Source organism: Chaetodon auriga, unplaced genomic scaffold (assembly GCF_051107435.1).
Source record: "Chaetodon auriga isolate fChaAug3 unplaced genomic scaffold, fChaAug3.hap1 Scaffold_238, whole genome shotgun sequence".
Taxonomy (NCBI): domain Eukaryota; kingdom Metazoa; phylum Chordata; class Actinopteri; order Chaetodontiformes; family Chaetodontidae; genus Chaetodon; species Chaetodon auriga.
In genome coordinates, this window is record NW_027482000.1 from 19,298 (window position 1) to 31,850 (window position 12,553).

General features: G+C 40.8%; 1 protein-coding gene and 1 long non-coding RNA gene across 3 annotated transcripts; both read left to right on the forward strand.

The window, feature by feature from the left end:
• The first annotated feature begins 947 nt into the window (after window positions 1-947).
• On the forward strand, window positions 948-6,047 carry LOC143317751 (uncharacterized). Of its 2 annotated transcripts, XR_013076798.1 has the most exons (5): window positions 948-1,367; window positions 3,263-3,338; window positions 4,247-4,381; window positions 5,665-5,866; window positions 6,006-6,047. It is a non-coding gene; the product is annotated as an uncharacterized LOC143317751 (long non-coding RNA). The 2 variants fall into 2 exon arrangements; XR_013076797.1 differs by lacking the exon at window positions 948-1,367 and having other exon boundaries at window positions 1,596-3,338.
• A 14-nt stretch (window positions 6,048-6,061) lies between these two features.
• On the forward strand, window positions 6,062-9,763 carry LOC143317752 (uncharacterized). Its single transcript, XM_076725760.1, has 7 exons — window positions 6,062-7,058; window positions 7,271-7,488; window positions 8,496-8,606; window positions 9,050-9,148; window positions 9,259-9,357; window positions 9,461-9,562; window positions 9,672-9,763. Exons 1-2 carry the CDS (start codon window positions 6,062-6,064, stop codon window positions 7,474-7,476), a joined length of 1,203 nt encoding a protein of 400 aa, XP_076581875.1. The 3' UTR covers window positions 7,477-7,488; window positions 8,496-8,606; window positions 9,050-9,148; window positions 9,259-9,357; window positions 9,461-9,562; window positions 9,672-9,763.
• The last annotated feature ends 2,790 nt before the right edge of the window (window positions 9,764-12,553 follow it).

Consider the following 12,553-nt stretch of genomic DNA (forward strand, 5'->3'; position numbering starts at 1 on the left):
GTTTTAGACAATAAACAACAGTATTATGCATGATTTTACTCGAATCTTAAAATGTACATATGTGTGGTTTTTTTATTCATTGCATGCATATACGGTGTGTTTTTTATCAGCACTTGTTTGTAAGCACTTGTTTTAGCATTTGAGCACTTGTTTTATCATTTGAGCACTTCTTTTACCATTTTAGCACTTATGTTTTATTAACTTCTCTTGTTTTATGTCTAACCTTTTAAAAATTTCAATCAAGCACTTATTATTTATTTATTTAGTCATTTTCTTAAAAAACTTGCTCCTTTTAAGTAATGACCACCGTAAGTATCACGGCGGGGGCCCTGAGGGGGGAGGGGACATTTTGATAAATATACAAAGTCCCACTGCCAGCCTGCACCGTTGCCCAATCCTCCATGCACTTCTAAAAATTGACCACACCTTTAAGTATTTTTTAAGGATCAAAGATCCATTTTTATTACAATTAAGGAGGGTCCCAAGATCCTTTGGATCCCCATTGCCCCCGAGAGCCCGTGCCCTTCGCAGTGCTCCCCCCCAGGGGCACTACGCTTTTACCTAAACCTAATCTTTATATGCTTCCTCTCGGAGATGTCATTAGGAGACACGGCATCAGTTTCCATGGCTATGCTGATGACACACAGCTGTACATTGCCTTGTCTCCTGATGATACAGGGCCAATTGATGCCCTTCTTAACTGCATTTTACACTGTAAAAAATGTCCGTAGAAATAACAGAATAACACTGTAAAATCTCAACATTAAAAAACTGTACAGGGTATTACAGCTAAACATTGTTTTCTTTACAGTGTAATTTAGTAAAACTTCAAACTAAATGTTATTGTAAATTTAACATGAACATGTTGTTTTTGAAACACAATGTCGTTGTTAAAATAACTTGTTTGTGTTATTGTGACATATAAATACTGTATTCCAAAAAACAATACAATGCATATTAAATGACAGTAAAATTGTGTTCAAATTACAATTTAATTCTGCAGACTTCAAACATGGATTTCCAAAATGTTGGAAGAAAGGAAGACTGCCACCACTTCAATTTTACCTACTTAACATTTAGCCTAGTTATCCACTTTTTTTTAAGGATATACGTGATTATTTCTTGTTTTGAATCTTCTCTGAACTATACATCATGTGGCTGGCCATAACTGAAAGCATAGGCTAATCAAATCTTTTTTTAATCAAGTTGGGGGATAAAGAAAGAAGTGTTATTTTGTCTGTGAGAACAAAGACTCTGCCCACGTCCAGTCAAACCTTGGGAAGAGAAATCACTACAGAGAAATTTTAAGGCCTAAGCTGCTCTGGACATATTGGGAACTTCTCGTTTAAACCAGCGACAATCTCAAGGTAAGTAAACAATACTAATTTCGTTGAATCCTGCATGGAAAATAATTTTACAGAGACTAGTGCAGCCTGCTTGTTATTCAGATAATTAGACATTTAGGCCTATGTTTTTTTATTTTTTTTAATTAGAAAAAATTCAAAATACAATCTGTACACAGATAATTTGTGGGAAAGAGAAGAAAAAAAAAAAAAAAAAAAAAAATTAAAACATACAATGAACAATGTCACAATTGGTTTTACAACGAAATCAAGCCAAGGGGGTTACATTTTTTTTATTTAGGCCTATGTTTGCTGGAGATCAGACGACTCAGCATGTCGTGCCTTGCGTGGTGCTGTGACGTCACACGCAAAGCCTCGCGCAACAGGTGCTTCACTTGCTTGCACGCAGATTCTTGTCGTCTCTGGTCAGTGACTGTTTGCTCCTCAGAGTGAAACTTTCCTGTCGGATATCCAACCTAAACACTGTCGTCAAAAGTTAGAAGGTAATCTATACCGAAGAATCACCCTCCCTTTCTGTTCATTCAGAGTTAAAGATAGCTGAAGAGCGGTCGTTTAATATTTTACTCAACGTCAACTTCATGTTACCAGACAGTTTGGTTAGCCAAGCTAGCTAATCAAGTATACCAGCAGAGCTGAGTTAATACAGCTGAAGCATACTCAACCGTCAGGTTAAGTATAAAGCAGTTTATTGTCAAGAAACGGTGTGTTTTCATGTTGTAAATTGTTCTATGAGCGATTACTGTTATCCTTGTGCTGCTAACAGAGCTTTAGCAGCTAAGCTCTCCGCGCCCTTTTCCCAATTCCATTTTGCCGTAGTGGTGCAAATTGAACACCATTGAATCATACTCAATCGTCGGTTAAGTCAAAGTCCAATGTTGTGAAATGATACATCGTGTCTTGATTTTATTTTACACTCGTTGATGGCCAGACAACTATGAAAGTTGGTGCATTTGCTTACTGTTGGCAGATAAGAGTTTTTTTTTTTGCCTGTTTCAAGCTCCCCTTGCCATGATTCGTTTGTCGTTTTTGCGGGAGAACATTGCAAACGTTGAGGGGTTATGTGTTGCATTTAGGATTCACAGAAGCGAGCCACACTGTGTTCATGTTGTGAAACGATACATCGTGTCTTAATTTTATTTTACACTCGTTGATGGACAGCTATCAATGTTGGTGCATTTTTTTTTGCTTTTGACTGTTGGCAGATAAGAATTGTTTCGCCTGTTTCAAGCTCCCCTTGCCATGATTCGTTTGTCGTTTTTGCGGGAGAACATTGCAAACGTTGAGGGGTTATGTGTTGCATTTAGGATTCACAGAAGCGAGCCACACTGTGTTCATGTTGTGAAACGATACATCGTGTCTTAATTTTATTTTACACTCGTTGATGGACAGCTATCAATGTTGGTGCATTTTTTTTTGCTTTTGACTGTTGGCAGATAAGAATTGTTTCGCCTGTTTCAAGCTCCCCTTGCCATGATTCGTTGTCGTTTTTGCGGGAGAACCTTGCAAACGTTGATGGGTTATGTGTTGCATTGTAGGATTCACAGAAACGAACCACGCTGTGTCTTCAGGTGTGAGAGTACTAGTTGCAGGCAGACATTTTGCACATATGCATCATTTAAGTCTCACTTCTATAGGAAGCACAATGCCACAACGTCGTCTGTTAATGCCAACACAGCCATTGTGTCTAATTTTGTGTGCGCTGTGTCACTTTGCTCAGACCGATTTCAGACTGTGCAGGAACTTCTTGTACACTTAAAAAAACATTTAGTGGAGGGAAGATCTGTTAAGTGTCCAGTGGCAGGTTGTCAAAACACATTTACTGTGAGGTCATCATTTGCAGTGCACTTGTCTAGGAAACATCCAGACTGTTCAGTGAATAACATAAATGATCTTTACAGAGAAATCACACCGCAGTCCTCTGCCACGGCTTGTGAAGAGGTTTCGCAGACGGTGGATGAGGCAGCAGATCTATCAGTAAGTACTGAACCGACACAGGTTTTCAATGAAATCTTTCTTAGGAGTGTTTGCCTGTTCTATTTAAAACTACAAGGTCAACTGCTGCTTCCAGATTCAACAATACAAATAATTGTTGAAGAGATGCAAAATCTACATGAATTAGGACTTGATTACACTTTGAGCAAATTACACTCTGTCATGAAAGATGAGTTAAATCTTACTGATGATGTGATGGGGAAAGTCTCTGATTGTATTAAGGATTCTGATCTGTTCTCCTCATCTCATAAAGGCCCACTGAGAACAGCCTACACGAGAGCTCAGGCATTCAAACGGATGTTCAAATATGTAGAGCCCAAAGTAGTAAGATTAGGATATGATGATGATATGAGACAAAGAAATGCTTATTACATACCTGTAAAGCAAACAGTGACTAACTTACTAGAATCACAATTTTGGAAACATTCTGTGTTGCAACAGACTACTGAAACAGATGCATGTTTCCTTGGTGACACTTGTGATGGACAGGCCTTCAAGTCCAATCCGTTCTTCATTGCAAACCCAGGAGGCCTGCAGGTTATTTTGTACCAAGATGCATTTGAAGTAGTCAATCCTCTCGGCTCAGCAAAAAAAAAGCACAAAGTTCTCGCTGTTTATCTTTCTGTTGCGAATTTGCCAGTTCATGTGCGATCCAACACAGATCACATGTCCCTAGTCTTGTTGTGTGGAGAAAATGATCTAAAAAAGTTTGGATGTGCCAAAGTATTTGCTGACCTGATCTCGGATTTGTCAGATTTAGCAGAAAATGGAGTGACTGTAGGAGGGGAAACTGTCCTTGTACTGTCTTTGTACTGTATAGCTGGGGATAATTTAGGGTCACATGGCATTGGAGGGTTTAACGAAAATTTCACGTCTTGTTATTTTTGCAGGTACTGTGAGGTAACCAGAGACGAATTTAAGAAAGAACCCAATCTTTGCGGCCAGCAAAGAACTGCTGATTCCTATGACGCTGCTGTCGCCGCTCTGTCTGAGGAGAACAGAGACGTCAAAGGAATAAAACTGAGGTCAGTTTTCAATGATGTGCCAAACTTTCATGTATGCCAACCTGGGCTCCCACCATGTTTAGGCCATGACATTTTTGAGGGCGTGTTGTCCTCTGACCTTGGTCTGTATTGAATTATTTCATCAAGACCAAGAAGTGGTTCACATATACCCTTTTGAACAGGCGAATCAAACAATTCCAGTTCAAAGGTTCAGATGCTCTCTCCAAGCCTTGCACTGTCCAGTCTGGTGCACTCAAACTCTCTGGTAACGCGATCCAGAATTGGAATTTTTTGAGGTTGTTACCTGTTCTAATTGGCGACAAGGTGCAAAATGCTGATGATGACGTGTGGCAGTTGACTCTCCTGCTCAAAGATATTGTTGATCTAGTTTGTGCGCAAAAGATTTCAGTGTCACAGATAGCTTACCTTGAAATCATAGTTCAGGAATATCTGGATTCAAGGACATGTTTGTTTCCTCATAGTACTCTCAAACCGAAACACCATTACATGAGACATTATCCCTCACTAATCCTGAAATTTGGCCCCCTTATTCGACTGTGGACGATGCGTTTTGAAAGCAAACATAGCTATTTCAAGTGATGTGCCAGACATTTGAAAAACTTCAAGAACATTTGCCTCACTCTTTCTGAGAGGCATCAGATGTTCCAGGCATATGTCTCGGCAGGACCAGGATCTAGTGAGGTACTACAAATTAAAAATGGTTGCGCTTTTATTCCCAACCTTTACAGTGAAGCTGTCATTCATGCTGCTTCTGAATTTGGATTTTCAGAAAGGGATACTGTTGTCTCAACAGAAATTCAGTACAGAGGTACAACCTACAAGAAAGGGGATTTTTTGGTCTTAAACGAGTCTCTGGAATTTGGGAAGATTATCAGAATTCTAACTAAGGATGATGCTGTGTATGTTCTTATGGACTTGCACAAATCCGTCTTCCTTCCCAAATACCATCTGTATGCCATTAGACCGCAAAGTACAGCAATGAAGTGTGTGAACATACAGGCCTTGCTAGATTTTTACCCACTGACTTCATACACCATCGATGCACACAGAGTCATCCCACTGAAACACAGCGTTTTGTCCATGTGATTTTTGCAATGTCTGAATGATGAGTTTTATGTAGTTCTATTTTTTGATTTTCAATGTCTGTAGTCATATTGGGCACAACTTTAACTTCAATATGAATTAGTCCCAAACTACAATGTTCTGAAGTAAATGTAGTAAATCAGTAAATCGGCTACATTTTGTAAATATTTACTTATGCATCTTAAATGAAATTTGTACAGATGTCCAAATCATTTCTACATTCTGCCATCACGGAGGCCTTGCCTGACCTGCCAGATGCTACAAGGGAGATCTTGGAGGAAACTCTCCAATCTCTGGGGGTAGAGACCCCTGATGACTTCCAGTTTTTGAAAGAAGATGATTTGTTGTCAGCCCTGAGGCCCATACAAGCCAGGAAGCTGGTTGCTGCATGGAGTCTGAAATGTAAGTTTAACGTCATTGTTCAGCATCCTGACTGCTTGGTGGTTTTATGATGTGATCTGTTCTCAACATTGTTATGAAGCTCAATTAAAATGTAAAACCATTCATGTTATGTCTGTTTCGTGTATGTGCATTTGTAAAGGTCCGGCCCAAGAAAGTGGTTGCCTTACTGCCTCACCAGGACCCTCCCAATCCATGATGTCTCTGTCGCCAACGTCATCGTCGTCCAGCAGCTGTCAGAGCCCAAGTGGCAGTTTTCCAGAGTCATTCACAATACCATGGGGACAGTTCCCAGAGGCGTTGACACAGGCTTTGGAGAGGGAAAGGCGTCCAAATCCAAGTCTGAGGAAAGAGATGGTCAGAATTGTGGTCCGTGAAATGATGAAAGTAACCACGTCTTTAAGCAAGAAGAATGCTGCTGATGTGGCTAAGAAATTGGTGGCTAAATACCCCAAGTCCCTTCAAGATGTGATTGAGGGTGACGTAATTGGCACAGGGTATGGCTCCCTCGTGAAACAAATTCAAAATCGGATCGAAAATGTGAAAAGACCTACAACACCAAAAATTAAAAAAAGAAAATCACATGACTCTGACACTGACGAAGTCCCACCTGAAAAACGTGCAGCGATTCAAGACACCTATGGGTGCATCCGTTGGCATGTGAAGTTTATGCCCCTTGGGGAAACGGCCGAAACCCAGCAGCAGAAGAAAGATGAGCTTAAAAATCTGTTCAGCCAGAATCAACAAAGCCCAGGTCCTTTGAAAATGCTGATGAAGTCCACATTCTACAGCCAGCGAAAAGACGTGAACCAAGGGAAAGACATGAAGTACCTCCAGGAAAACTGGCCATATTGGTTTCATGAAATTGGCATGAATGTTCACTTCAACGAGCTCACTGGAGTTGACCTGAAGGAAACCTTCTTGAAAAATGTGGAACAGAAGGGGGAACGGCTCTTGCACTTCATGAAGACAGTTGCTGTCAACAAATCCAAAAGATTCTACCAAGCTGCAACAAAGCTACAGATTATGATGGGAGAACAGGCAGTCAGCACACAGGTCACAGAGATGGTGCTGCTTCTTCTGGCTTATTTTGACAAGAGAGATGATGTGATGTTCCATTACGTGGAGGACACTTGCCTGGCTGGAGAAGTGGTCATGGACCGAGTTCCCTTGACTCCAACGATTGTTGTATGTGGTAAGTTAACCTTACTTACCTGAGTTGAAGAGTAAAGCCTGACACATACCATGGATGTTGACTATAATGAATTCACCCCTTTTTTTTCTGATGGTGTGGGTTTCTTGGTACATACTTGTTTTCACCCTTGATACATGAGTTAGTGACTGACATGTGAAAATGTAAACTTAATTTCTGGATTATTTTAATTTTCTTTCTTTTTTTCTTTTAAGGACAATCCTGCTTTTCTTCCAGAAGGATGATGCTGTGTGTGGATCACGTCATCGTCAACGAGAACATCTCTTCCTTCATCTCCTCCTTGTGCATGATGTTTGGCTCGTATTACTGCTTCAACATCCATTACCCAACTGCACTTGCATCAACCCTGGAGTTTCTGGAGTTACAGAGGTGCTGCCCTCGCACTGTGTTCCTATCTTGAAGAACTAGACAGGTAGCTAACAGTAGAATGATTGCATGTTTGGAAGTGCTTTTATCCTTTTCTTATTCAGTACATTCACTCTCTACAACTGCAAGAAAATAAGAAACGTGCATACATTTGACGTACTAAATTAATCACCCACAACATAAATCCACATCACAATCATGGCCCCGTGTTGAAATCTATTTCTTTCTTGTGAATGAACTGGTAAAGTTGCCACTTTCTGTAGCCTAGTCAGTTGTGTCTCACCTTGGCTATAGCCTACGTTATCATTTTCATCTTCTGAGAGAGTAAAAGCATCAGAGCGAAGAGCAGCACCACTAATGTCTCCATATACTCCATGTTTATTTACCGGCCACTTCTTTTCTCGCCACCCACGTCTGAGTAGCCGGTTAGTAATGGAAACGCAGGCTGACTCGAGACCACAACTCAGTTCGAGTTAAAACTTTGAATAGAAGGCAGAATGGGGCCAATCTCCCCCAGGCAGATTACTAACCAACCCATTAATGTATGGTTTGAATGGTATTATTGACTTTTCTTAAATAGTAGAGACCCAAATTTCTACCTGATTTTCCTTGTGATACAGTAGAAATGTGTAACATGTTTTGAACTTGTATAGGGGAAGCCAATTATATCACTCAAACCATACATGTTCTGCTTCAGTCCTCTACTGTGGATGTGCAAAGACAGAGCTCATGAAGAGTTATGTTCCTGTAATTTGCAATTTATGGAAATGGAAATGCATTATCTATCTCGAACATGTCATGCGAAATGTTAACGTTCTGATTCATGTTGAGCAAAAAAAAAGAAAAGAAAAGAAAAAAGACAGTGTCTCTGGAGGCCCCTTTGCTCCCTGCCTACCAATAAAGTATTAATTAAAGGAAAACTGTAACCTCACACTTATCCTTTCCTTTGTTGTTGTGGAGGCAGTTGTATCATGTATTTGTGTTTGTTTATTATATACATGTGTTTCCTCTGTCTTCTCTGTATTCCTACATGTTTCTTCTCTATAAATCCAGAGAGGGGGACCAAAGTGGAGCGAACCAGTGCTACGCGATTGCATGTTAATGCCAGAGTCCTGATGTTGATTCAGGACCTCTCAGACCACGAATGGCGATCTATTTAAAAAGGTACTAGTGCTAGTGCAACTACGTTCTTTGATTATTGACTGACTTTACAAATGAAATTAATGGGAGAGACAGTGGGAACAGTAACTGTACTGTACTGTTGCTATTGTCCTACTCATTGTCTCGGGACAGTGCCAATTGTCCAGAGACGGCAACGCACTCTACCACGATGCTACGCATTATCCCGAGACAATCAGGCACTGCCCCCGTCCTGAGACAGCCAGGTATTGTCCCCGGGGCAACCAGGTCCTGTCCAGGGGAGCGATGCACTGTCCTAAGAGAGTTGGGCACAGTGCCTGACTGTCCCAGGACAGACAGTGCTGGCTGTCTCAGGACAGTGCCTAGTGTCCAGACAGTTCATACTGCAGCAACAGTACAGCAGTTATTGTTTCCAATGCTACTGATTAATTGAGATTATTGTGTGTGTGTGTGTCTTTATTCCCTAGGTGTCCTTTGAGTGACCACAGCAGTGGATGTTTCCCTAGATGTTCTTCAGGGTGTTGTTCTAGATGTTCCAGCCCATGATTGGTGAGCCATTTAAAAAGGTAGGCATGTGATACTGCTACTGCTACTGTTGTCTTTGATTATTGACTAACTTAACAAATGAAACTAATGGAGATCCTGTTTGTGTTTCTTTCTCTTCTCTATTCCTTAGGTGTCCTTTGAGTGACCACAGCAGTGGATGTTTCCCTAGATGCTCTTCAGGGTGTTGTTCTAGATGTTCCAGCCCATGATTGGCGAGCCATTTAAAAAGGTGGGCGTGTGATACTGCTACTGTCATCTTTGATTATTGACTGACTTAACAAATAAAACTAATGAATATCCTGTATGTGCTTCTTTCTCTTCTCTTCCCATAGGTGTTCCTTTGAGTGACCAAAATACGGGGGTCCTAGTTCAACTGAGGCAAGACTTCTAACTTCTAGATGTTCCCATCCATGATTGGCGAGCCATTATTAAAGGTGGGTGTGATAGTGTTACTGCTACTGTTGTCTTTGATTATTGACTAACTTAACAAATGAAACTAAGGGAGATCCTGTATGTGCTTCTTTCTCTTCTCTATTCCCTTAGGTGTTCCTTTGAGTGACCACAGCATTCATATCTCCACTGTTTTCAAAAATAAACTTGCATTCTTTAGAATGATTCATTGACTAACGAGTGGTTTGTTAACAGCCTATCTTCAAATTAACATTTAGAAGTAATTTGAAGCACTGCGGATAAAAAGTAAAACTGTATTTCATGCGTACATGTCCTGTTGATGTTACGGATAAAAACTGGTAGCTGTGGTTGCCAGAATAATCCTGTTAAAAATGCAGTTCATACTGTATGTAAACATTACAGAACAACTTGTACATTTTACATCCTAAAACTGCTTATTTTACATGACCCGTTGTTTTTATGGATAAAAACTGGCAACAGTGGTTGCCAGAATAATCCTGTAATAAATACAGTACATACTGTATGTAAACATTACTGAACAACTTGTAAATTTTACATTCTAAAACTGCTTATTTTACATTGAATCCTGCTGAAATGTTCATGAAGTCATTGTTAATTGTACATTGAATATCCGTAAAATAAACAATTATGTATTGATTATTGTACATTGCATACCTGTAAAATTTACATTTAGTTATCATTAATGTTACATGGAATCCCAGTGAAATGCACTAGTTATTCTGTAATGCTGTTTACGTTTTATTGTATTTTTAACAAGATTATTCTGGCAACCACTGTTGCCAGTATTTTTCCGTAAAAACAACGGATTTTTTTTTACAGTGTAGATATCAAGTCATGGATGGCAGGGAATTTCCTACAGCTCAACCAGGACAAAACAGAGGTTTTAGTTATAGGTCCTGAAGGCCAGACTGAGAAACTTTTACCAAAACTACAAGATTTTAAACCAACCCAATCTGTAAAAAACCTGGGCGTGATTTTTGACTCTGAGCTGACTTTTATCCCACATATCAAAAATATAACAAAGATAGGCTTTTATCATCTTAAGAACATAGCCAGAGTCTGCCCGTTTCTCTCTCAGGCCAGCACAGAGGTGCTAATGCATGCTTTTATTTCCTGTCGTTTAGACTACTGTAATGCCCTGCTCTCTGGTCTTCCTAAAAAGAGTATTTCATACCTCCAATTGCTGCAAAACTCAGCCGCACGCGTGCTGACAAAGACCAGAGGGCGGGCCCACATTACACCAGCTTTACAGTCGCTGCATTGGCTCCCTGTCCGCTTCAGGGTCGATTTTAAGGTTCTTTTACTAGTTTTTAAATGTCTTAACGGGCTTGCGCCCTCTTACTTATCTGACCTGCTTTTACCATATCAACCCTCGCGGACCCTGAGGTCCTCCAACACCGGCCTTTTATCCATACCAAAAGCCAGAACAAAAACACATGGTGAGACGGCATTTAGCCACTATGCCCCACGCCTGTGGAACAGCCTGCCGGAGGGCCTCAGGACTGCAGAGACTGTTGACATTTTTAAAAAAAGGTTAAAGACACACCTTTTTAATCAGGCTTTTAATTGACTTCAAATTCTTCTTATGTTTTTATCAGTTATCTTATGTTAATGTCTTTTATTCTGATGTCCTATATTTTGCATTATTTTACCCTATTTTATCTACTTTATTTATTATCTTATGAAATTCTCTTCTTTTAACTGTTTAATTTATTTTTTTATTTTTTACTTTAATTCCAGTATTTCCTCTGGGGGGTACTCCACACTGAGAGTTGTGTCTGGTCTGCTCCGGGGGTGCTGTCCTCAGGCCCCATTGGCCCGGCTGGTGGGGGGGCTCCCTACCTTGGTGTGGGGACTCACCGGTACGTCAGGGTCGGTGGGGCCCGGGTGCCGGTGCCCCCTGTGCTCATAGCCCGTGATGACTCCTCTCGGTGTGGACGGCCCCAAAGGTGGCATTCTCCTCAATCCTCAGTGCCTTGCATGTCTCATTACTCCTGCTACTGTCTGTGGTGAGAATGTGTGCTTGTGTGTGTGTGTGTTTCTGTGTGTGTGTATGCATGTGGTTGAGGGTGTGTGTTAGTACATAGGGGGGGTGGGAGGGTTGGGTTTTTCGTGTTATTCTGTTTTTATTTATATTGTTTTTAACTCTTGTAAAGCACTTTGTGTTGCACTATGTATGAAAAGTGCTATATAAATAAAGTTTGATTTGATTTGATTTGTTAGGCTGGGTTGAGGGATCAGAGGAGAGAGAGGAGGGGTGAGGGGGGTATTTTCTTAATTTAGGCATTATGTTTAGTATTTCTTTAGCTAATTAGGTATTTTCTTTAAACTGTATCAGTATTTGGGTTATTTGTATTGTTTGTCAATTGTAAATATTGTTTAATTGTATATATGTTTTAGAATCAGGGGGAGTGTTATTATGATTGGGCTGGTGTGGGAGGAGACTTAGGGGGTAGAAAGGCCAGGTGAGAGGAGCAGTGAGTGTGTGTGAAGGTGGGGGACAGGTTGTGTCTTCTCTCCTCTCCTCTGCTGGGCTGATTACTGGAGCGTTTGCACCTGCCCACCTTCTTTGTCTTTTGGAAGCTGCTGCATGTGTGTAGGACTCTGTACCCTGACTTTTGGACATTCAGTAAAGAGAAAAAAAAAGCCAGAGCTCTGGAACGCAAATCCTGTTGTCTCATGCTTTTTTTTGTTGCCATCTTGCTCTACACCCTTCTGCCATCGGTGGTCCATCCAGCAAGTAGGGGGTTTTACCACCCAAATCCTACAGCCGCTCTTTCTACTTACCAGTTTACCATCAAGTACAGAGCAGGGCAGGCCAACCGCGATGCAGACAGGTTATCCCGGCGGCCTCAAGGTCCACCCCTTGAGGATGAAGCTTTCCCTAAAGAAAGAGAGAGAATAGAGGACATGAGAAAAACGACTCATAGAGACAGGAGGTGACATGGGTAATGAAGTGTTCACTGCATTATGTCAGCATCATCTTGTGATGT